Below are 25,370 nucleotides of genomic sequence, written 5' to 3'. Positions count from 1 at the left end.
ATTTCTCTAGTTATTAATGTTGAACATCTTTTCATGGGCTTATTGACCATTTGTATATCTTAATTGGAGAAATATCTATTTAAGTCCTTTGTTCATCTTTTAATCAGGTTGTTTTTTGAGTTGTAAGAGTTTATATGTTTATATATATACTGTATACATATATAGTATATGTATGTATACATATGTGTGTATATAATTTACAAAGAAAAGAGGTTTAATTGGCTCATGGTTCTGCAAGCTGTACAGCTGTACACTGGAGCTAATATCCAGAGTGTGTGTGTGTGTGTGTGTGTGTGTATATAGTGTGTGTATATATAGTGTATATAGTGTGTATATATACATATATGTATGTATGTATACAGTATATATGTATATATGTATACATGCAGTATATATGTATATATGTAGACAGTGTAATACATACATATATGTAACATACATACATATATACTGTATACATATACACACACATATTAGATATTAGCTTCTTATCAGATATATGATTTGCAAATATTTCCCATTTTGTGTGTTTAACCTTTTCTTCCTTTTTTTTCCCTGCTAACTTTTATTTCAGGTTCATGGGGTACATGTGCAGGTTTGTTGTGTGGGTAAATTGTGTGTCACTAGGGTTTGATGTATAAATTATTTTGTCACCCAGATAGAGAATATAGTACCCGATAGATAGTTTTTTGATCCTCATCCTCCCCACACTCTCCACCCTCAAGTAGGCCTCGGTGTTTGTTGTTTCCTTGTGTCCATGTGTACTGGATAGAGTTTGAATACATGTCCCCACCAAGTCTCATATTTAATTGTAATCCCCATTGTTGGAGGTGGGGACTGGTGGGAGCTGGATAGAATTTGAATACATGTCCCCACCAAGTCTCATATTTAATTGTAATCCCCATTGTTGGAGGTGGGGACTGGTGGGAGCTGGATAGAGTTTGAATACCTGTCCCCACCAAGTCTCATATTTAATTGTAATCCCTATTGTTGGAGGTGGGGACTGGTGGGAGACAGTTGGGTCATGGGAGTGGATCTTTCATGGCTTGGTGCTGTCCTTGCAGTAGTTCTTGCAAGATCTGGTTAAGTGTGTGACACCTCCCTGTGCACTCCCCCTCTTGCTCCTGCTGTGGCCATGTGACATTCTGGCCCCCCTTTTGCCTTCTGTCATGATTGAAAGCTTCCTGCGTCCTCCCCAGCATCTGGGCAGATAGATGCTGGTGCCATGCTTCCTGTACAGCTTGCAGAACCATGAGCCAGTTAAACCTCTTTTCTTTGTAAGTTACCCAGGCTCAGGTATTTCTTTATAGCAACACAACAATAGACTAACACAGTACTTCAAGGTTTAACACCCTCTTGTAAGTGAGAATATGCGATATTTGGTTTTCTTTTCCTGTGATAACTCGCTTAGGATAATGGTCTCCAGTGGCATCCATGTTGCTGCAAAGGACGTAATTTTGTTCCTTTTTATGGCTGTGTGGTAGTCCATCGTGAATATATACTGCGTTTTCTTTATCCAGTCCATTGTTGACAGACATTTATTTTGATTCTATGTCTTTGCTATTGTGAGGTAGTGCTGTGATGAACATACGCATGCATGTGTCCTTATGGTAGGACAGTTTACAGTCCTTTGGGTATATATCCAGTAATGGGATTGCTGGTTATAATGGTAGTTCTTAATTCTTTGGTAGTTCTTAGTTCTTAAATCTCCAAACTACATTCCAAAGTGGCTGAACTAATTTACATTCCCACCAGCAGTGTGTAAGTGTTCCCTTTTCTCTGCAACCTCATCAGCATCTGTTATTTTTGACTTTTTAGTAATAGCCATTCTGACTGGTGTAGGATGGTATCTCATTGCTTTTCATTTGCTTTCCTCTAATGATTAGTGATGTTGTTTTTTTTTTTTTTTTCCCCGTGTTTCTTGGCCACGTGTGTCTTTTGAGAGGTGTCTGTTCATGTCCATTGCCCATTTTTTAAATGGGGTTGTTTTTTGCCTGTTCATTTAAGTTCCTAATCGATTCTGGATAATTAGACCTTTGTTGGATGTATAGCTTGCAAATATTTCCTCCCATTTTGTAGGTCATGTGTTTACTCTGTGGACAGTTTCATTTTCTGTGCAAGAGCTCTTTAGTTTTAATTGGGTCCCACTTGCCAATTTTGTGTTTTTTTGCAGTTCTGGAATTTTCATCATGAAATCTCTGCCAGGGCTTATGTCCAGCGTGGTATTCCCTAAGTTTTCTTCTAGGGTTTTTATAGTTTTAGGTTACATTTAAGTCTTTAACCTGTCTTGAGTTGATTTTTGTATATGGTGAAAGGTAGGATCCAGTTTCAGTCTTCTGCATATGGCTGGCTGTTATCCCCACACCATTTATTGAATAGGGAGTCCTTTTCTCATTGCTTGTCAGTTTTGTTAAAATCAGATGGTTGTAGGTGTCTGACTTTATTTCTGGGTTCTCTAACATGTTCCATTGGTCTACATTTCTGTTTTTTATCAGTGCCATGTTGTTTTGGTTATTGTAGCCTTGTAGTATAGTTTGAAGTCAGGTAGTGTGATGCCTCAGGCTTTGTTCTTTTTGTTTAGGGTTGCTTTGGCTATTCAAGCTCTTTTTTTGGGCCCATATGATTTTTAAAATAGTTTTTTCTAATTCTGTGAGAAATAACATTGGCAGTTTGATAGGAATAGCACTGAATCTGTAAATTGCTTTGGGCAGTATGGACATTTTAACAATTTTGATTCTTCCTGTCTATGTGAATGGAATGTTTTTCCATTTGTTTGTGTTGTCTCTGATTTCTTTGAGCAGTGTTTTGTAATTCTCATTGTAGAGATCTTTTACCTCTCTGGTTAGCTCAATTCCTAGGCATTTTATTCTTTTTGTGGCTATTGTGAATGGGATTGAATTCTTGATTTGGCTCTCAGCTTGGATGTTATTGGTATATAGAAATACTACTGATTTTTGTACGTTGATTTTGTATCCTGAAACTTGGCTGAAGTTATTAGTTCTAGGAACCTATGGGCAGAGACTGTGGAGTTTTCTAGGTATAAAATCATATTGTCTGCAAACAGGGATGATTTGACTTCCTCTTTTCCTATTTGGATGCCTTTTATTTCTTTCTCTTTCCTGATTTCTCTGGCTAGGACTTCCAGAACTATGTTGAATAGGAGTAAGTAGGGATCATTATGTTGTCCTGGTTCTCAAGGGGAATGCTTCCAACTTTTGCCCATTCAGTGTGATGTTAGCTGTGGGTTTTTCATAGATGGCTCTTATTATTTCCAGATATATTCCTTTGATGCTTAGTCTTTTGAGGGTTTTTAACATGAAGGGATGTTGAATTTTATCAAAAGTCTTTCCTGAATCTATCAAGATGATCATGTGGTTTTTGTTGTTAGTTCTGTTTATAATGAATCACACTTATTGATTTGTGTATATTGAACCAACTTTGCATACCAGGAATAAAGTCTACTTGATCATGGTAGATGCTGGATTTGGTTTACTGTTTTGTTGAAGATTTTTGCATTTGTGCATTTGTGTTAATCAGGGATATTGGCCTGAAGTGTCCTGTTTTTGTTAGTCTCCGCCAGGTTTTGTTATCAGAATGATGCTGGCCTCATAAAATAAAATTAATTGGAGAAGGCCTTCTCAATTTTTTGGAATAGTTTCAGTAGGATTGGTACCAGCTTTTCTTTATATGTCCGATAGAATTTGGTTATGAATCTGTCTGGTCCAGGGCTTTTTCTGATTGGTAGACATTTTATACAATTTCAGAACTCATTCTTGGTCTGTTCAGCTATTCAGTTTCTTCCTGGTTCAATCTTGGGAAGTTGTATGTTTCCAGGAATTCATCCATTTCTTGTAGATTTTCTAGTTTGTGTGCATAGAGATGTTCATAAAAGCCTTTAAGGATTTTTTTTGTATTTCTCTGGGTCAGTGGTAATGTCCCCTTTGCCATTTCTAATTGTGTTTATTTGGATCTCCTCTCTCTCTGTTTTTTCTTTGTTAGTCAGGCTGGCAATCTATCTTATGTATTCTTTCAAGGAACTTTTGTATTTTTTTTGTTCAGTTCAACTCTAATTTTGGTTATTTCTTTTCTGTGGCTAGCTTTGGGGTTTTTTTGGGGTTTGCTCATTTTTTAGTTCCTTTAGGCATGATGTTAGTTGTTAACTTTAAATCTTTCTAACATTTTGATGTGGGCATTTAGCACTATAAACTTTCCTCTTAAGACTATGTTAGCTGTGTCCCAGAGATTCTGGTATATTGTAGCTTTGTTTTCATTAGTTTCAAATAATTCCTTTGTGGTTTTTTTTTTTTTTTTTGAGTCAGGGTCTTGCCCTGTTGCCAAGGCTGGAGTGGAGTGGCATGAACACGGCTCACTGCAGCCTCAACCTTCCGGGCTCAAGCAGTCCTCCCACCTCTCAGCCTCCTGAGTAGCTGGGACTACAGGTGTGCACTCCCACACCTGGCTAATTTTTTTGTGTGTGTTTTGCAGAGCCAGTGTTTCACCATGTTGGCCAGGCTGGTCTGAACTCCTGGGCTCAAGCGATCCCCGCACCTACGCCTTGCAAAGTACTGGGATTACAGGCATGAGCCACCGTGCCTGGCCCAAAGAATTTCTTGATTTCAGCGAAATTAGGATTCCATTGTTTACCCAAAAGTCATTCAGGAGCAATTTAATTTCCATGGAATTGTATGGTTTTGAGAGATCTTCTTGGTATTGATATCTATTTTTATTGCACTGTCATCTTGAGAACATGGTTGGTATGATGGTATGATTGTGGGATTTTTAATTTGTTGAGAATTGCTTTATGGTTGAGCATGTGGTTGATTTTAGATAGGTGCCATGTGCATATGAGAATGATGTATATTCTGTTTTTGTTGGGTGAGGTGTTCTGTAGCACTCAAGTCCATTTGGTGAAGTGTTGACTTGAAGTCTGTTTAATACTGTCAGTGGATTATTGAAGTCTCCCACTTTTATTTTGTGGTTGTTTAAGTTTCTGTAGGTCCCTGAGAGCTTGTTTTATGAATCTAGATGCTCTAGTGTTGGGTATATACATATTTAGGATAGTTAAGTCTTCTTGTTGAATTGAACCTTTTATCATTTTGTAACGCCCTTCTTTGTCCTTTATGATTGTTGTTGGTTTCAAGTCTGTTTTGTCTGAAATAAGTTACCCATACCTGCTCTTTTTTGTTTTCCATTAGCTTGATAAATCTTTCTTATTCCTTTACTTTGAGCCTGTGGGTGGCATTGCATATGAAATGTGTTTCATAAAGACAACATACAGTTGGTTCTTGGTTCTTTATATGAATTGTCGTTCTGTGCCTTTGAAGTGGGATGTTTAGCCTGTTTACATTCAAGATGAATATTGGCATGTGCAGATTTCATCCTGTCGTCGTGTTGTTAGCTGGTCATTATGTAGACATGATTGTATAGTTGCTTTATAGGGTTAGTGGTCTCTGTATTTAGGTGTGTTTCTGTGGTGGCCAGTAACAGTCTTTCATTTCCATGGTTAGCACTCCCTTAAGGACCTCTTAAAAGGCAAGTCTGGTGGCAGTGAGTTCACTTAGCATTTACTTGTCTGAAAAGGATTTTATTTCTCCTTCACTTATGAAGCTTAGTTTGGTTGGATATGATATTTTGGTTGGAATTTCTTTGCTTTAAGGATGCTGAATTAGGTCCCCAATCTCTTCTGGCTTGTAGGATTTCTGCTGAAGGGTCTGATGTTAGCCTGATGGGGTTCCCTTTGTAGTAGACCTGCCTCTTATCTCTAGCTCCTTTTAATATTTTTTCTTTCACATTGACCTTGGAGAATCTGATGATTATGTGTCTTGGGGATGGTCATCTTGCATAGTATCTTGCAGGGTTTCTATGAATTTCCTGAATTTTCATGTCAACCTCTCTAGCTAGGATGGGGAAATTTTTGTGGACAGTATCCTCAAATATGTTTTCCAAGTTGCTTGTTTTCTCTTCCTCTCTTTCAGGGACAACAATGAGTTATAGATTTGATCTTTTCACGTAATCTCATGTTTTTGGGAGATTTTTTCCATTAAAAAGTTATTTTTCCCTTATTTTTGTCTTACTTGGAGAACCAGTCTTCAAGTTCTTGAGATTCCTTCCTCAGCTTAATCTGTTCTGCTGTTAACACTTCCAATGATATTGTGAAGTTCTTGTAGTGGGTTTTTTAGCGCTGTCAGATCAGTTTGGTTGTTTCTTAAAATGACTTTCGTTTTTCAGCTCTTGACTCATTTTACTGGATTCCTTAAATTCCTTGGATTGGGTTTCTCCTGAATTTCAGTATCTTCTGAATTTTATGCCCATCATTTCAGTCTGGTTAAGAACCATCGGTAGGCTGGGTGCAGTGGCTCACACCTGTAATCCAAGCATTTGGTAGGCTGAGGTGGGTGGATCACTTGAGGTCAGGCGTTCAAGACCAGCCTGGCCAACATGGTGAAACCCCGTCTCTAATTAAAATATAGAAATTAGCTGGGTGTGGTGGTGGGCACCTGTAATCCCAGTTACCCAGGAAGCTGAGGCAGGAGAATCACTTGAACCTGGAAGGTGGAGGTTGCAGTGAGCCGCAATTGTGCCACTGTACTCCAGCCTAGGCGACAGAGCAAAACTCTGTCTTTAAAAAAGTAAATAAATAAAATAAGAACCATTGCTGGGGAGCTACTGCAGTCATTTTAAGGTAAGAAGACACTCAGGCTTATAGAGTTACTAGAGTTCTTGCCCTAGTTCTTTTTCATCTCTGTGGGCTGATGTTCCTTTAATCTCTCCAGTTGCTATCCTTTGGATGAGGCTTTTTGCTTTTATGTTCTTGGATGTCCTGAGGGTTTGAGTGTAATGTAAATTGAGTTTAGTTGACTGGCATAGTTTCTTGATGATTTCTGGGTGCCAAGGCTCAGCTCAGCACTCCTGGCTTGCATGCTATAACCCTGGTGTGTTAGGACTAGGCACATGGCTTTGTTCTCTGTCCCCTCGAGGTTAAGCACCTCTTGCACTTGTGGGGCCAAGGTGTTCCTGGTCTGCTGGGCAGCAACACTCTGATGGTGGGGCCGGCAAAAGTGCTTGGTTGGGGCAGTGGCAGTGGGGTGTGAGGCCTGCACATGCTTTGGAAAAGCTGTGGGGGGAGGCTGTGGGTGACTGTGTCCTGGCAAAACAGTGGGGGGAAACTGTGGGTGGGCGCATGCTGATGGAGGCCCATGTGCAAGTACTTTCTGATGGTTAGCTGGGGCTTGCCAGCAAAGGAGCTATAGTGGTGGCTGCCGGGAAGTGCTGTGGTTGGGCATCAGCATATGTTCCAATTAGATGTGTCCAGGCAGGGACTGTGGAACAGGCCGGCAGCCAGGGATGGGGGGCGGGGGGCACTCAAATCAGACAAACCCTGTCCCATGGGCAAGATAGTCCTGTTCTGTCTAAGTCCAGTAGTCAACAAAGACCAAAGCTACCTAGAGGTGTGTGGTGAGCTTTGGGAGATGGACATTCCTGGCCATACTCCACTGCAGCCGTTCTCACACCAGGCCCTCTGGGCTCCATGCAGACTGGAGTCCTGTTTCTGCCAAGTTCCCAAGCAGCTGTCTTTGCAACCTCAAATGTCTGTAAGAGTCATGGAGCCTCCTTCAGCTAGGATTCTAGAGGTCCATGGCAAGAATAGGCTACTCCATGCCTGTTTAACTCATCCTTTCCCCAGGAGCATTTGGGGTCAGAATGAGTCATGGTGCTCAGGGAAGTCCCTGTAGGGTTCCCAACTTTCTTCTCCTTCAGCCCAGTATCTGCATCCTCCTTCTGTCCACTCTCAGTGCCTTCCTTCCAAAGATCTGCTCAGAGTGTGCTGGTCTTTTTGCTGACTCTGTGTCTGCTTGGCCACCCTGACTCTTCTGTGTTGTCTGTTCATCGTATATCGTGTCATGTGAGGAATAAAAGTTTTAACATTTGATGAAGTCCAGTTCACCTATTTTTTTTTCTTTTGTTGCCTGTGCTTTTGGTGTCACATCCAAGAAATCATTGCAAAATGCGGTGTCGTAGAACTTTCCCCTATGCTTTATTCTAAGTTTTATAGTTTTAGGTTTTACATTTAGCTCTTAGATCCGTTTTGAGTTAATTTTTGAAGATGGTATAAGGTTCTAGTTTCATTCTTTTGCTTGTGGATGTTGTGGATTTCAACTTTTGTTGAAAAGTTGTTGAAAATACTGTCCTTTTCAAATTGAATATCCTTGGCATCCTTGAAGACAATTATTTGACTATATATGTGAGATCTTATTTTTGAGCTTTCTGTTCTGTACCACAGCTCTATGTGTCTGTACCACACTGTTTTGATTAATGTGGCTTTTAGTAAGTTTTAAAATCAGAAAGTGTGAGACTTGTAAGCTTCTTCCCTTTTTCAAGATTGTTTTAGATATTTAGGATTCCTTGAGAGTTGATGTGGATATAAGTGTTGGATTTTTCCAGGATTCTGATATGGATTGCAAATAATTTATAGATTGTTTAGGGTACTGGTAGTATTGACATTTTAACAGTATTAAGTGTCCCAATCCATGAACATGGGATGTCTTAACATTTCTTTCTTTCTTTACTATCTTTCAGCAACATTTTATGGCCTTCACTGTATGCATCATTAGTTTCCTTGGTTAAGTTTACTCCTTAACACTTTTATTATTTGTGTTGCTGTTGTAAATAGAATTGTTTTCTTATTTCTTTTTTGTATTGTTCTATGTTAGTTTATAGATACTGATTTTTTGGTGTTGATTTTTATATCAAGAAACATTCCTTAATTCTAACAGTTTGGTGGAATATTTAGGTTTTTCTACATATAAATTCATGCCATCTGCGAACAGAGATACTTTTACTTTTTCCTTCCCATTTTGGATACCTTTTATTTCTTTTTAATGCCAAATTGCTATGGATAGGTCTTCCAGTGAGTGACAAACGTGGACATCTTTATCTTGTTCCTGATCTTAGAGAAAATATTTCAGTCTTTCAGTATTGAGAATGTTAGCTGTGGGCTGTTTATACATGACCTTTATTGTGTTGAGGTAGTTTCCTTTTATTTGCTTTTTTTTTTTTTTGAGTGTTTTTTAATCATGAAAATGTTCTGAACTTTTTCAAATCCTTTTCTGCATTGAGATGATTGTGTTTTTTTCCTTCATTTTGTTAACGTGGTATATTATGTTGATTTTTTTGTATGTTGAATCATTCTTGTATTCTGGAAATAAATACTATTGGGTTATATTATATATTCCTTTTAAGATGCTATTGAATTTTGTTTGCTAGTATTTTGTTGAGGATTTTTGCGTCAATATTCATCAAGGATATTGGTCTGTAGCTTTCTTGTAGTCTCTGTCAGGCTTTGGTATCAGAGTAATGTCTGCCTGACAGGATGAGTTTGGAAGTGTTCCCTTCTCTTCAATTTTTTGGAAGAGTTTGAGGCGAATTGGTGTTAATTCTTGTTTTAAATGTTTGGTAGAATTCGCCAGTAAAACCATGTGGTCCTAGGCTTTTTTTGTTGTCATTTTTAGGATTTTTTGATTACTGATTCAGTTTCCTTAATGGTTATAGGTATGTTCAGAGAATCTGTTTTATCAAGATTCAGTCTTAGTATGTTGTGTATTTCTAGGAATTCATTCATTTCTATAGTTTATCTAATTTTTTGTTCATAGTACTTTCATAATCCTTATTTCTGTAAAATAGATAGTAATATCTCTGTCATTTCTGATTTTAGTTATTTGACTTTCCTCTCTTTTTTTCCTTAGTCAAACTAGTTAAAGCCTTATCAATTTTATTGATTCTTTTTTTTTGTTTTTTTTTTGACGGTGTCTCACTCTGTCACCCAGGCTGGAGTGCAGTGGTGCGATCTCAGCTCACTGGAAGCTCCATCTCCCAGGTTCATGCCATTCTTCTGCCTCAGCCTCCCGAGTAGCTGGGACTACAGGCGCCTGCCACCACGCCCGGCTAATTTTTTGAATTTTTAGTAGAGATGGAGTTTTCACCGTGTTAGTCAGGATGGTCTCAATCTCCTGACCTCATGATCCACCCGCCTTGGCCTCACAGAGTGCTGGCATTACATAGGCATGAGCCACCGTGCCCAGCCTATTGATCTTTTTAGAAAACGAATGGTTGGTGGCCAGGTGCAGTGGCTCATGCCTGTAATCCTAGCATTTTGGAAGGCTGAGGCGGGTGGATCACCTGAGGTCAGCAGTTTGAGACCAGCTTGGCCAACATGACAAAACCTCATCTCTACTGAAAATACAAAAATTAGCTGGGCATGGTGGCAGGCCCCTGTAATCCCAGCTGCTCAGGAGGCTGAGGCAGGAGAATCGCTGATTCCAGGAGACGGAGGTTGCAGTGAGCCAAGATCGTGCCACTGCACTCCAGCCTGGGTGGTACAGCAAGACTCCATCTCAAAAAAAAAAAAAAAAAAAAAAAAAAAAAAAAAAAACAAAGTTTTTTTTTTTTTTTTTTTTTTAAATTTTTTTCCCATTCTCTTTCACTTATCTTTGCTCTAATGTTTATTATATTCTCCCTTTTGCTAGATTTGGATTTTGTATTTTTTTCCCTATTAAGGAATAGATTTAGGTTATTGATTTGGGATGTTTTTTCTTTTTAAACATAAGCATTTACAGCTTTATGTTCCCTTCTAGCACTGCTTTTGCTGTATCATACTAATTATGATGGTACAGTCTGTTTTTATTTTCATCTCAAGATATTTTCTAATTTTTCTTGAGATTACCTTTTTGACCCATTTCTTGTTTAAGAGTGCTTAATTTCCATACATTTGTGCATTGTTCTGTTTTCATCTGTTATTTATTTCCTTATTTATTTTATTTATTATTATTAGAAAAGATACCCTGCATGATGTCAGTCTTCTATAATTTTACAATTTTATTTTTAATTGACATGTATTAATTGTGCATATTTATTGGGTACAGGATGATATTTCAATACATGTCTACATTGTATAAAAATCAAATTGGTATTTGGAATATCCATCACCTTATACATTTATCATTTCCTTGTGAGGACATTCAAAATCCTCCTTCTAGGTATGTTAAAACATGCAATACAGTATTGTTAATTGTAGTCACTCTGCTGTGCAATAGAACACCAGAACTTATTCTTCCCTTGTTACTGTAACTTTGTTCTCATTGACCCATCTTTACCTATTTCCCCTCTCGCCAATATTCCCCAGCCTCTGGCAACCACTATTCTATACACTACTTCTAAGATGTCAACTTTTTTAGATTTCACATTGGTGAGTGAGATCATGCAGTATTTGTCCTTCTGTGCCTGGCTTATTTCCCTTAGCATTATGTCCTCCAGGTGCATCTGTGTTCCCGCAAAGGACAAGATTTTATTCTTTTTCTTTTTAATGGGGAATAGTATTTCATTGTGTGTGTGTGTGTGTGTGTATCACATTTTCTTTACCAGTGCATCTGTTGGTAGACACTTGATTGATTTCATATCTTGGCTTTTGTGAAAAGTGCTGCAATAAACATAAAGTGCAGGTTTCTTTTCAACAAACTGATTTCATTTCTTTGGGATATTTATACATTAGTGGGATTGATGGATCATATGGTAATTTTATTTTTAAATTTTTTGAAGAACTTCTGTACTGTGTTTTATAATGGCTGTACTAATTTATATTCCCAAAAACAGTGTGTAAGAGTTTCCCTTTCTCCACAGTCACACCAGCATTTGTTATTTTTTTGTCTTTTTGATGATAGCCATTCTAATAGATTGAGGTAATATCTTCTTGTGGTTTTGATTTTTATTATCTGATGATTGGTGATGTTGAGCCTTTTCTCATATATATACCTGTTGACCATTTGTATGTTTTCTCTTTACAAAAATTTTGACACTTGTTTTGTGACCTCACATATATCCTGAAGAATGTCCCATGTGCACTTGAGAAAAATGTGTATTCTGCTGTTGTTGGGTAAAGTGTTCTGTCTATGTCTTTTGGTCCAGTTGGTCAATAGTGTGAAGTCCTATTTTTCCTTATTAATCTTCTGTGTGTTTGTTCCATCCATTACTGAAAGTAGGGTATTGAAGCCTTCTACTATTAATATAGTACTATCTATTTCTCTCTTCAATTCTGTCAGTGTTTGCTTCATATGTTTTGCTGGTCTGATGTTGGGTGCATACATGTTTATAATTGTTACATCTTTTTAGTGAAGTGTTGGTTTTATCATTATATAATGCCCTTCTTTGTTTTTTGTAACAGATTTTGACTTAAAGTTTATATGTCTAATATTAGTATACAGGCTGAATATACCTTATCTGAAATGCTTGAAGTGATTTGGATTTTGAATTTTTTTTCCTTCAGATTTTAGAATATGTACATATACATAATGAGATATCTTGGGGATGAGACCCAAGTCTAACACAAAATTCATTTATGTTTCAAATATACATTGTACACATAGCCCAAAGATAATTTTATACCATATTTTGAATAATTTTCTGCATGAAACAAAGCTTATGTACCTTCAACCATCAGAAAGGAAAGGTGTCACTATCTCAGCCACCTGTGTGGACAGTCTGTGGTCGTTTGGCATCATCATTATTCCTGACTGAATTTATATGCTGATAAGCAATCATTTTCTTACATTGTTCACACATAAGTTCTTAACAGTAAGAAATATGAGGTACCATTAATTCAGTGAAAATATAATGTGTTTAGGGTGAGTAAGCAGCACAGTAGGGAATATCTGTATCCACTGTTAAACAGCAGCAACAACAAACAGTGGCAGGCAGGCTTTCAGTCTCCACCTACAATGCTGTGTTTTGATTAAAAGGTAACTGTAGAATGTACTTTTTTTTTTTTTTTTTTTTTAAGTGAGAAGAAACATTAGAAGCAGTTGAGGGGCCAGGAATTGGATCCTCAAGGGATGAGGAGGCATTTTGCTAGATGGCTTTTTAAAATGTTTCCTCCGGAACCATCTGCCTCACTAACTGTTTTTTTTTTTGTCTGAGAAGTCTCTGATTTTATAAACTGTCATAATTTCTTGTTCTGTTATGAAGGCATGCTGCTCCAGTCCTTTAATAAGCCCATCACACATTTTCACCACGTGGTCTATAGATACCTTTTTGCATTGGTAACATCATCATCTTCATCTTCATCATCCACTTGTGGTATCGTGTCAGCACTCAGAAAGTTTCCGATTTTGGAGTTTTGGATTAGTGATGCCCAGGTTATGTAGGTACCTTTGCTCTTTTGGTTATTTTTGCATGGGTTTACTTTTTTTGTTTCTTTGCTTTTAACCTATGAGTGTTCTTAGAGCCAAAGTGAGTTTCCTGTAAACCACATACTTTTATTTTTTCTCTCTCTCTCTCCCTCTCCCTCCGTCTCTCTCTCTCTCTCTCTCGCTCTCTCTTGCTCTCTCTCTATTTATTTCGAGATGGCATCTCACTGTTGCCCAGGCTGGAGTGCAATGGCGCGATGTCGGCTCACCGCAACCTCCACCTCCTTGGTTCGAGTGATTCTCCTGCCTCAGCCTCCCAAGTAGCTGGGATTACAGACATGCACCACCACGCCTGGCTAATTTTGTACTTTTAGTAGAGATGGGATTTCACCATTTTGGTCAGGCTGGCCTCGAACTCCTGACTTCATGTGATCCACCTGCCTCAGCCTCCCAAAGTGCTAGGATTACAGACGTGAACCACTGCTCCGGCCAGGATCCTGTTTGTTTTAATCCATTCTGCCAATCTGTCTTTTTATGGGGGAGTTAAGCCGTTTATATTTCAAGGGGTTACAGATAGGGAAGGACTTAGTATTGCTATTTTGCTAATTACTTTCTATATGTCTTACAGCATTTCTTCTTTCTGTTTTACCCCTTACTGCCTTTCCTTTGGTTTAATTTTTTGTTGCAAATTTGATTCCATTTGTGTTTAATTAACTAATAACATAGTTAATGTTATCATGATAGCAATGAGGTGTCGCTATATTGCCCAAGCTGGACTTCTAGGCTTATGTGATCCTCCCACCTCAGCTTCCTCAAGTAGCTGGGACTGCAGGTGCCTGCCACCGTGCCTGGGTGACTTTTGTGTTTGTTCTAAAGATATTTTCTTTGTGGTTACGATGGGATTACATGTAACATCCTAGTGTTATAGCGGTGTATTTTAAACTTTGGTTAATCTCATTTTGCAATTGTCTTATAGTTCTTGGACATTCTGTTCTATTATTTTTCTCATTTTCTTTTTTTATTGGCTTTGAATTGGGAAGTCTTTATTTCTGTATCTTGGGGCTCACTGATTTTGCATTAAATAATTTTTTCCCAATGGTTTATTGCAAGTATATTTAAATGTAGTTTACTTTTTGCATATTAATCTTGTATCATGCTACTTTGTTAGACTCATGTTATTTGTGTAATTCTAATTAAAATGTTGTATATGTTAACATTGAGCTACAATTGCAGAGGTCAAAAGTTACAGGAAGTGAAGATTTGGTTAAGCATACTCTCTCAGACTATGTAGGAGAATGAAGGTGAGATAATAAGATTATAGGTAGATTTTATTATCTGTTATGCACATTATTTATGTATTTTTCCTGAGTATGACAGGAATGAAGCATACTTATTAACTTTTTAAAATGAAAAATATTTGATTGTTTGAATCTTTTTTTTAATCTCTTTTAGGAGCTGTGGCCCTCAAGAATCTTCAAATTAAAGAAAATGCCCTGGTAGGTTTTGACTATGAAAAATTTGTAAAGTTATTGCATTTAATTATGTATACTTCTTCCTGATTCAGTTTGCCACCTTCAGTTATTTAAATTTGAGAAAGTTTTTTGTAAATAATTTTTGCAAAATGCAAATTTTGCAATATGGAGTTTTACTCTCCTTCAAAGCACAAATGGACAGTGTGATTTTTTTCCTATTTAAAAATAAATACTGTTTTAGGCTGGGCATGGTGGCTCACACCTATAATCCCAGCACTTTGGGAGGCCAAGGCAGGTGATTATTTGAGGTCAGTAGTTCGAGACTAGCCTGGCCAACATGGTGAAACCCTGTCTACTGAAAATGAAAAAAGCTTTGCCAGGCATGGTGGCAGATGCCAGTAATCCCAGCTGCTAGGGAGGATGAGGCAGGAGAATCGCTTGAACCTGGGAGGTGGAGGTTGTAGTGAGTAGAGATCGTGCTACTGTACTCCAGCCTGGGCGACAGAGTGAGACTCTGTCTCAAAACCAAACCAAACAAAAACAAACATACAAAAAAATACAGATGTTTTTATTTTGAATTTTTAACTTGTTTTCTGATTGTTTTTTTTTAAGACAGGCTCATGCTCTGTCACCCCAGGCTGCAGTGCAGTGGTGTGATCATAGCTTACTGTAGCCTTCAGCTCCCAGGCTCAAGGTGTCTTCCCACTTCAGCCTCCTGAGTAGCTGAAACGTTTTTAATTTGGTAAAGACTAGTTCATTTATTCTTTTAATTGCTTGTGCTCTTATTGTCATATCCAAGAAGTCATTACCGAATCTAATGTCATGAAGATTTTCCCTTAGGTTTTCTTCTAAGAGTTTTATAGTTTTAGCTCTTAGGTTTAGATCTTTGATCCACTTTGAGTTAATTTTTGTATATGGTATAGGATAAGGGTTCAGTTTCATGTTTTTGCGAGCGGATATCTAGTTTTCCTAGCACCATTTATTTAAAAGACTGTCCTTTGAATGGGGAGAATGTTTTGAAAGTATTTTTTACAAAATGTGTATTTTGCAAAATAGAGTTTTAATCTCCCTAAAAGCATAAAAGGGCATTATAATTGCCACTTCTTTTTCTTAAAATAATATAAAATTGGTAATGATTTGATATGAGTAGATTTTGTGGTCATTTTTACTGTAGACCTTTATCCCCAATTATTATAAAAAGAGCAGCTTCCCTGAATTTTATGAACTTGATAATAATATCGCAATTATATCTTTATAGATGTAAATAAATGTTGATGGTAAGGAAATGTATAAGTTTATTTAAAAAATCCCTTGAAATAATTTTTGGAAGTAAACAATATTCATTTGTGTTGTTAAACTCTGTATCTACTAATGTTTTGTATATATATAAATTTTTTCTGTAGAGTCAACTGGATGTACCATTTAAAGTTAAAGTTGGTCACATAGGTAAGCCATTTTTGTTACTGGGATATCCTCCTTCCTGGACATGCAGCCAGAACAATTTGCCTGATATCTCTGTTATGTGATATTTTTCATGTTTCTGAGCATCAATTAAAAATAATTATGTGTTTTTGTCTCAGTCGAGCTTTGTTGTGCAACTTAAAAATATTGTTCGATTCATATATCTCTTGCCTAGTATTTGATAACCTAATACATTACATATCTCTTTAGGTGGTAAATTGAGTTAATTCAAAGGATTACCTCTAATGGAGAGCTTAGCTGTTTCAGTTTTCTAGGTTTCTGACTAGTTACCACTGCTATGTTTTGATTAATGTTGGATATGTTGTGTAAAGAATAGGTTCTGGGTCATCCAGGCTCTGTGACTAGGGGCCAATTTGAAAACTAATTTCTGCTCTGCAAGTTTTTGTATGTTTTCAGAAAATACTCTGCTTTTTCTTGTTTGGTATTATTTTTACCAGTGTTTACTGTTTATATCATAAATATACTGGTTGAGCAGTAAATGTTTGGAATTTGAGGTTTTAACAGGTTTAATAAAAACTTGTCTGTCATGTTTCTTGTGTTACAGTTTTACTGGTTTAAATATTGTGCAAGATAATAGTGTCTTTAATTGGGACTTTGAGATATTTTTGTTATACAGATAATTTTTGTAGTAGGATGTATACATTGTTATTGAAGCTATACGGTTGTCGCTTGGGGAACAAAGTATTTTGAAAGCTTACCTAAATTACATGATAAAGGTCTTCATAATTATGTGTACTTATGGTTGGTATTAGACTGCATACTATAGAAAGCTTTCATCATCATATGTTACTGACAGTAGAATTCTATCGTCTCTGCCCCTACCTTTTAAAGACTATTTAGCATGAGTAAGAGGGGGAGAATGTTACCCATTTTTATCTACCTAACATTTTAATTTTTTCATATTTCTGATTATTTACGTGTGTACCTTTTAAATACTTACAAGTTTGTATGTATTGAAATACTTGTAATTATGCTATTTTTACAGTTTTATAATTTTTTTATTAGCATGTAAAAAGGATTTCTCATAATCTGAGTTGATTTCATCTCATGTATTCTGTACCATAATAATCTAGTGCATGCATATTTGGATATTGTAGAATGATTTTATTTTTCCATTGGTACAAAAATATTACAATACATATTTTTATATAACTTTTAAACTTTTACCAAAGGTCATTGAATTTTACAGTGATGATTATTATATTTCAGTGTATGTAAATTTAACCTCAATTCAAGAATAGTCAAAAAAATATATCAGTGAAGTAGATAGACCTATTTTCCTTAGACTCTGCCTGCCTTCTCTTTTCTTGCCTAATTTTGTTTAAAAATGATAAGGTAATTTTCAATGATAATATAAGATAGTAGAAAGTACACTGAACTAAACCCAAGATAATTTTGAGAATCATTTAAAGTGTTGTGTACCTCTATCATAGCACCTGTCTTTTAAAACTATCACTATTTTTCCCCCCTTCTACTAGACATCGAGTTTCTTGAGAAGTGGGTTTAATTTTTAGTGTATCCTCACCATTTAGCACATTACCTGGCATATATATTAGGGGCACAATTTGTTGTATGAAAGTAGTACATGTTTCCAAATGAATGATACAGTAGCACAATCAGTTTTATAGGAATGTATTGTCCCCTTGCTATTATTAGGTATTGATCTTTCAAAGTTTTCCTCATTTAGAATGCAGAATTACAGGTATATCAGCTATAAATACACATGTATATATTATAAAAGAGGTTGTCTTCTGTGGAAGGCTTTTGGAATTACATCTGTATATTTTTCGAAATTTGCCAAATTTTCTACAAGGAGTCTACATTTTATAAGAGAAGGAAGAAAAGGTTGGTTGGTTTGTTTTTTGAGACAGCGTCTCGCTCTGTTGCCCAGGCTGGAGTGCAGTGGTGCGATCTTGGCTCATTGCAGCCTATGCCTTCCTGGCTCAAGTAACCCTCCCACCTCAGCCCCCAAGTAGCTGGGACTGCAGGTGTACGCCACCATGCCTGGCTGAGTTTTGTATTTTTTTAGAGACAGGATTTTGCCACGTTGCCCAGGCTCATCTTGAACTCCTGGACTCGAGTGATCCTCCTACCACAGCCCACCAAAGTGCTGGAGTTACAGATGTGAGCCACTGCGCCTGGTCAAGTTTGGCTTTTTTAAAAAAAGATTCGGTGGTGAAAATGGCACACTGTTAATATGCGTTTATTATTTATACAGTTTTGTCATTGCTCTTTGTCCTTTTGTTCATTTACTGTTTTTGAAGTATTACTGTATATATTTTAAGCAGTCTGTTGGTACATTTATAAATAAACTAACCGTGTCAAATTTGTTATAGTTTTTTTCCCAGTCTGATTTCATTTTGGTTATATTTTTGGCCTGTACAGAAATTTGAAATGATCACCATGTTCTCTGATTTAAAAACTTAGAAAGTTATTCCCCTTTTAGAAATCAGATAGTTTAGAGGCTGTGCAGGGTAGCTGATACCCATAATCCCAGTACTTTACAAGGCAGAGGCAAGAGGATTGCTTGAGGCCAGGAGTTTGAGACCAGTCTGGGCAAAATAGTGAGACTCTGACTCTACAAAAAATATAAAAAAGAAATCAGATAGTTCGTTTTTCTCTGAAATGATATTGTATGATGAAATCTTTTTCTCAGTTTGAAGTTTTCTAAACACGGAGTTTATAAAGTATCATGAGATGGATCTAAGTGGATTTAAAAAAATTTCCCAATCACTAACCAGTTTTAGCAACATTGTATATTTAATAATCTATTCCTTACACAATTATGGCAACTGTTTATAAATCTAGACACTCATACCATTTAAACAATTTTAAAATATTTTAAAACTCTCTATTATGAAAATATTCTCAAGATACAAAACTAGAGTGAGTACTTTAAGAAACCCCATACATAGTGTTTTTGTAGTTCAAGAACCTTTATGCTTGGATGAGTTTGTGTCCTTTGTAGGGACATGGATGCAGCTGGAAACCGTCATTCTCAGCAAACTATCGCAAGAACAGAAAACCAAACACCGCATGTTCTCACTCATAGGTGGGAACTGAACAATGAGATCACTTGGACTCAGGAAGGGGAACATCACACACCGGGGCCTATCATGGGGAGGGGGGAGAGGGGAGGGGGGAGGGATTGCATTGGGAGTTATACCTGATGTAAATGACGAGTTGATGGGTGCTGACGAGTTGATGGGTGCAGCACACCAACATGGCACAGGTATACATATGTAACAAACCTGCACGTTATCCACTTGTACCCTAGAACTTAAAGTATAAAAAAAAAAAGAACCCTTATGCTTAAAAAAAAAATTCATTGCTATTTGATTGTCTTAGGCTGTTTTCATTAGTTTGCATAATTTTCAAATATTACCCAGAATGTTTTATTTTTACTATATGTGTAGTTTTTCACGTATATAGTTTATATGTATGATTATTACCATATGTGTATATAAAAATTCCTGTACACATGCACATATGTATGTATGTAACACACATACACATAATGAAAAATATATATACACATACTTATTTAAAGTATATAATCTACCTTTTATTGGGGGGAGGTAAAGGTCTCACTCTATCACCCAGGCTGGAGTGCGGTGGCATGATCATGCCTCACTGTAGCCCCGAGCTCCTGGGCTCAAGATCCTCCCACCTCAGCCTCCCAAGTAGCTGGGACTACAGGCACACACCGTTATTCTTGGCCAATTTTTTTAGTTTTTATTCATAGAGACAGGGTTTCGCCATGTTGCCTAGGCTGGTTTTAGAACTCCTGGGTTCAAGTGATCCATCTGCCTTAGGCTCCCAAAGTGCTAGGATTCCAGGTGTTAGCCACAGCGTCTGGCCTAATCTACCATCTTAAAGCATTAAAAAAAGTATATATGGAGGTTTAGAGTAAGGATTGGGGAAATTCAAAGTTATGATATTAATGATTGTTGATTAAGGGAAGAAGAATATTGGTTTGTTTATGGTACGGAGAACTGTAAATAGAAACTTGTGTAAATATTTTGAATATAATCTAGGTTTTCCAACAATACTGATATAAATACAATAATTTCACATCATTACAACAAACACTTGTTGTTTTTGGTTGTAAAATAGCTTTCAATAAAGTGATTAAGCGAATCTCTTCTAATGTCTGACAGAAAATAGACTAACCCTAAATGTAGGTTGAATGAGTAATATTTTTTGTCCTTTTTTTTTTTCAAAAAAATGTAGGTAATCTTAAACTTATAATTCCATGGAAAAACCTTTATACTCAACCTGTTGAAGCTGTGTTGGAAGAAATTTATTTACTCATAGTGCCTTCTTCTAGTAAGTTAAATTTAGAAAAATTATAATTTAAGTTTTTCTTTTTTATGGATGGAAAAATCTTTATATTCAAAATACTTTTGGGATTTTTTTGAGATTTTAATATTTAAATTTGATATTTGTTAATTCAAATTAAATTGGTTTTTACTCTACATTTTTGGAGATTTTGAATTAATGATTATTTATTATTTATTATTATTATTTTTAAAGATAGAGTCTCGCACTATCACCTGGGCTGGAGTACAGTGGCACCATCTCAGCTCACACTCTGCCTCCTGGGTTCAAGCAATTCTCCTGCCTCAGCTTCCTGAGTAGCTGGGATTATAGGGGCCCGCCACCACGCCCAGCTAATTTTTTGTATCTTTAGTAGAGATGGAGTTTCACCATGTTGGCCAGGCTGGTTTTGAACTCCTGACCTCATGATTCGCCTGCCTCAGCCTTCCAAAATGCTGGGATTACAGGCATGAGCCGCTGTGCCTGGCCAATTAATGATTATTTGTAAGGACTGTTTTGGAATGACTGTATTTTTAAGGTAATTATGATTCTTCCTTTTTAATCTTCCTGTAGGAATAAAATATGATCCTATAAAAGAAGAGAAACAACTCATGGAAGCAAAGCAACAGGAACTGAAAAGAATAGAAGAAGCAAAACAAAAAGTAGTTGATCAAGGTAAAGAAAACAGTAAATAACAATGCTAATAAGAGAAGTGGAAAAGACCTAAATATTTATCATAATTGAATATTATTTTTCTCTGGAGATGCTGAGATTATTTAACAAATATGAGAGAGTCTCATTGCATGGGGAATTTTAATGTAGTTTGTATGCTTTGTTATGTGTACAGAAATTTTACCTTATGGAAATTTATCTTATGGCAAATAATATGTCTAGCTTATTATTATTAGGTTTACATATTTTAAATATATATATACACACATACATACTAGGTAAGGTCAGTTTTTAATGATAGCGATTAATTTTATCGAGCATATTAATTTTCTAGCCTTTGCTTTTGTATTCTCCTTATATCAATTCTTCACCCTTTTGGAGATACTTAGTTTCTTGATATATTTCTATTTGCCTCTATCTGTTTATTTACCCTCTGGCTTCACATATTTTCCAATTAAACTTAGACCATATGTTCCATTACTGCAACCTCTTTTTCATTATTGGAAGCAGTGTCCTGCAGAAATCTAACTCCTTTTCACCTGTTCTCTGATCCTTATTGCCAGCTACTTTTTATACTCTCACCTAGTGGGTTTTTTGCCTTGGCATGTAAATATTCTGTTGTTTATCTTGAAACATGAAGTCATTTTCTTAACCTAGTCATCTGTTTTATCTTCTTCTCTTCTGTCATTCATTTAATGGTTAAACACCTTAAAATTAAAAAAAAAGTTTACTGCCTTCACTGTCTCTGAAACGCATTGATTTTCTTTTAATAAAAAATAAGCTTCAATAATAAATGTTTTACTTGTTGGCAAACATTAATAGAGAGTTAACATGTAATTCTTCACAACATCTCTTGTAATTCTGTTTTTGATTTGTAACGGTTACTTTATCTTATGTGTAGTCATTTATCCTTACCTCCAGTCCTCTTTCCTAAGTCTCTTAGGCCTTTTCTTTTTAAAAATTATTTTTATTTTATCAAGATAATATATATGCGTAGCTTTAAAAGCTAAGCAGTATTATAGTATCCATATTAAAAAAAAAACAACTGTTCGTGGCCCAGGTCCGCACCTATATTGCTAAATATGGTGCTTACACCTCTGTTTCTTGATTTATTTAGATATTATTTATATATAAAAAACATGTTATATATAACGTAACATGCATATTTTCTATAATATATTTTATAACATATAATTAATGATGTTACATATTTTAAACTCATCTTGTGTTTCATTGGCATATATATGACATATAATATATAACACGTGTAATATATATATACACACACATCCTTTTATGATGTACTATGAAGATTGACCCTATTTTTTCATCTTCTCTGTATAGTTTTATCACCTTTTTGGTTAAATCAGAATTCATTGTTTATAGTATCATGACTATATATAAATGTTTTATTTATATGTGAATAAATAAAAGTGGCTTTGAGTATGACTGTTTATTTTGTAGGCTTTTACTTAACCTCCCTGTTTTGTTATTGGGCTCTCCCTGTTCTCCCATGTAGAAAATTTGGATCCTATTAGGGCCATTTTCTCTAAAATAAACCCTTGTGTTCTTACTAGGGTGGGAAAGGGATGTTGCTTGGTATTGGGCTGGGAGAGGGAGGAGACCTAACTTAACTGCTCATTATGCAGATTTAAATCAGTTCTTGTGTGATCTTCCTCTCTCTCCACTATGTTCCCTGTTTGCTATTTTTTGTTTGGTGGGGTTTCCAGTTCCTGTATCTTTCCAGGGTTCTGTGACTTGGTTTTTTGGTGGTGGTGTTTGTTTTAAACTCATCTTGTGTTTCGTTTTGTTACCCTGCAAGACATAGGCATTGGCATGCTTTTCAGGTAAAATGGATAGTTGGTTTTATTCAGGATTGGTGCTTTATTGACAGAGTAATATGAGAAAAAAGAGCAAAGGAATTTAAGGTGTTGGTAAAATAATGCATCATGGAATCTGAGCTGCATAAGGAAGTCAGGAGGAAGTAGTGGGTAGAGAAAGAAAGACTTAACATTTAATTGAATGACTAAATGAATTTATGAAAGAAAAGATTTTATTAGGTAGTGGTGAGAGTCAAAGATTAAAATATGATCCTCTGTGTTTAAAGAGCTTGTATTCTATTGTCTACTTAATTCTATAATCTATTTATATTGTATATATTCATTTAACTCTGGTGTATTTGAGGTACATATGATTAATATCTTCAACTTTCCTTTATCTAAGGCCTCCTGGGCCAGCTGAATTAGACAGTAGTAGACAATTAGAGGAAAAGATAGATTTATATATATTATTTCTATATAGTACTAGAAATATGAAAAGAGGAACAGAACTACAAATAAAAAAGAATATAGCTTTCACTGGCATATTTAAAGGGAGAAAAAAGATAATAACTATGGTTATCAAAGGCATATTTCAAAAAAATTAGGAACCTCAATTCTTTATTCTTCTTTATTCTTTCTTTTCTTTTTTTGAGACAAAGTCTCACTTTGTCTCCCAGGCTGGAATGCAGTGGTGTGATCTTGGCTCACTGCAGCCTCCACCTCCCTGGTTCAAATGATTCTCCTGCCTCAGCCTCCCAAGTAGCTGGCATGGACCACCATGCCTGGCTAATTTTTATATTTTTAATAGAGACGGGGTTTTGCCATATTGGCCAGGTTGGTCTCAGACTCCTATCCTCAGATGATCTGCCTGCCTTGGCCTCCCAGCATGCTGGTATTACAGGTGTGAGCCACCTTGTTCCTCCAATTCTTTATTCTTTCTATTTCTCTGGAAAGTAATGGAACTTGAGATACTTAATACTGTTTTCTGAACATGAAATAGATGATGAACTTCTTTCATCCTTGTTCAAATGGAGAGAGGAAGAAGATCTTATTTCCTATTTTGTATTTACTGGGGGAGGAGGATATTCAACTGTTTTACACATCTGTACACAGACAGCTTAATGGCGGTATCACTAATTTTGATCTGTTTTGCTGTTGTTAGTGGATTTTCTCATTTAAATCTATTATAATTCTTACCTACTAATCTTCATTTTTAAAATATGTTTTTGTACTCAGGCATAGGTTAGCAAATTATAAAATTTAATGTCAGCAAATTCTACATGGTCTGCTTTAGTCTCATGGCACAATAAACTAGCTTTTGAAAAATGTTTAGTTGCTTTTGAAAGACTTTTGGAAAGCAAGCTATTAGTGTTCTATTTACATATTTATATGTATGTTTCAGCAAGGCAGCATAAGTATGTTACTTCAATATGTGGATTTTTATAGAGTATATTTTTCATTCAAGTTAAAAAAAAGAATATTTGCAATTGTAGAACAACATCTGCCGGAAAAACAGGACACTTTTGCAGAAAAATTAGTTACACAGATCATAAAAAATCTTCAAGTGAAAATTTCCAGTATCCATATTCGTTATGAAGATGATGTAAGTATTTTAATGTGTGATATTTGTTTTTATATTTATATGTAAGTTATTTTACTGTTCATTGACACCTGCTTTTTAATGGCCAACCTATTAAATACCAAGAGGATACAGAGCTAAAGATGATATAATCCTTCTTTTCTATAATTATAGTTGTAATTTGCAGTCCTTAGTATTGAGTGCTTGATTTTACACTTTCCCAAAATGTTCAGACATTAGATCATGAAGGAAATGCCTTGGGAGTTATGAATTTAGCAGTTATGTATTTTTAAAATAATTTAAAGTATGCTGTGTTTACCTCCTGGATAGAGTACTGGTCTAGCAATTAGTGGAGCTAGCCTTAAATAATTCCTTGATCTTGAGTAAGTCATTTGTTTTCTCTTAACCACATAATTATTTGCTTTATAATCCTATTTTGGTAGTCTTTTTAAATAATTTTTTTGTAAACTGGAAAACATGCAGTTTAATATTCCTGTGTAACAGAAATATGTTAATAATTAATATTTTATTTGTTTTAGGAAAAATATAGGAATAATAGTTTTTCTGGAAAGTAATAAAATGTTTTTGGATGTTTGAAATAAGTTACTTCCCAAAAAGTTACCCCTCCCTCCCTCCCTCTCTCCTTCCCTCTCTCTCTCTCTTTCTCTTTTCTTGTCTTGTCTTTTCTTTTCTTCCTTCCCTCTCTCTCTTTTCTTTTCTTTTTTTTCTTCCTTTCCTTTCTTTTTCCTTTTCCTTTTCCTTTTCCGGCCTCACTCTGTCTCCAGGCTGGAGTGCAGTTGCCCGATCATGACTCACTGCAAGCTTGACCTTCCTTGCTCAAGTGATCCTC

At 36.0% G+C, this 25,370-nt stretch overlaps 1 protein-coding gene across 4 annotated transcripts in view; it reads left to right on the top strand.

Annotated features, from left to right (window-relative positions):
* VPS13A (vacuolar protein sorting 13 homolog A (S. cerevisiae)) overlaps positions 1-25,370 on the top strand; it is a 256,563-nt gene that overhangs the window by 10,803 nt on the left and 220,390 nt on the right. For all 4 annotated transcript variants that reach the window (XM_011984082.1, XM_011984081.1, XM_011984083.1 and 1 more), the window contains exons 2-6: positions 14,628-14,671; positions 16,051-16,093; positions 20,363-20,458; positions 21,023-21,124; positions 24,435-24,544. In XM_011984082.1, coding sequence (XP_011839472.1) covers positions 14,628-14,671; positions 16,051-16,093; positions 20,363-20,458; positions 21,023-21,124; positions 24,435-24,544 — 395 coding nt within the window. The remainder of the gene's footprint in view (positions 1-14,627; positions 14,672-16,050; positions 16,094-20,362; positions 20,459-21,022; positions 21,125-24,434; positions 24,545-25,370) is intronic.

This window comes from Mandrillus leucophaeus, unplaced genomic scaffold (assembly GCF_000951045.1).
Source record: "Mandrillus leucophaeus isolate KB7577 unplaced genomic scaffold, Mleu.le_1.0 Scaffold260, whole genome shotgun sequence".
NCBI classification, from domain to species: Eukaryota; Metazoa; Chordata; class Mammalia; order Primates; family Cercopithecidae; genus Mandrillus; species Mandrillus leucophaeus.
The sequence above is the reverse complement of the archived record's forward strand: the minus strand, read 5'-3'. Positions and strand labels throughout refer to the sequence as shown.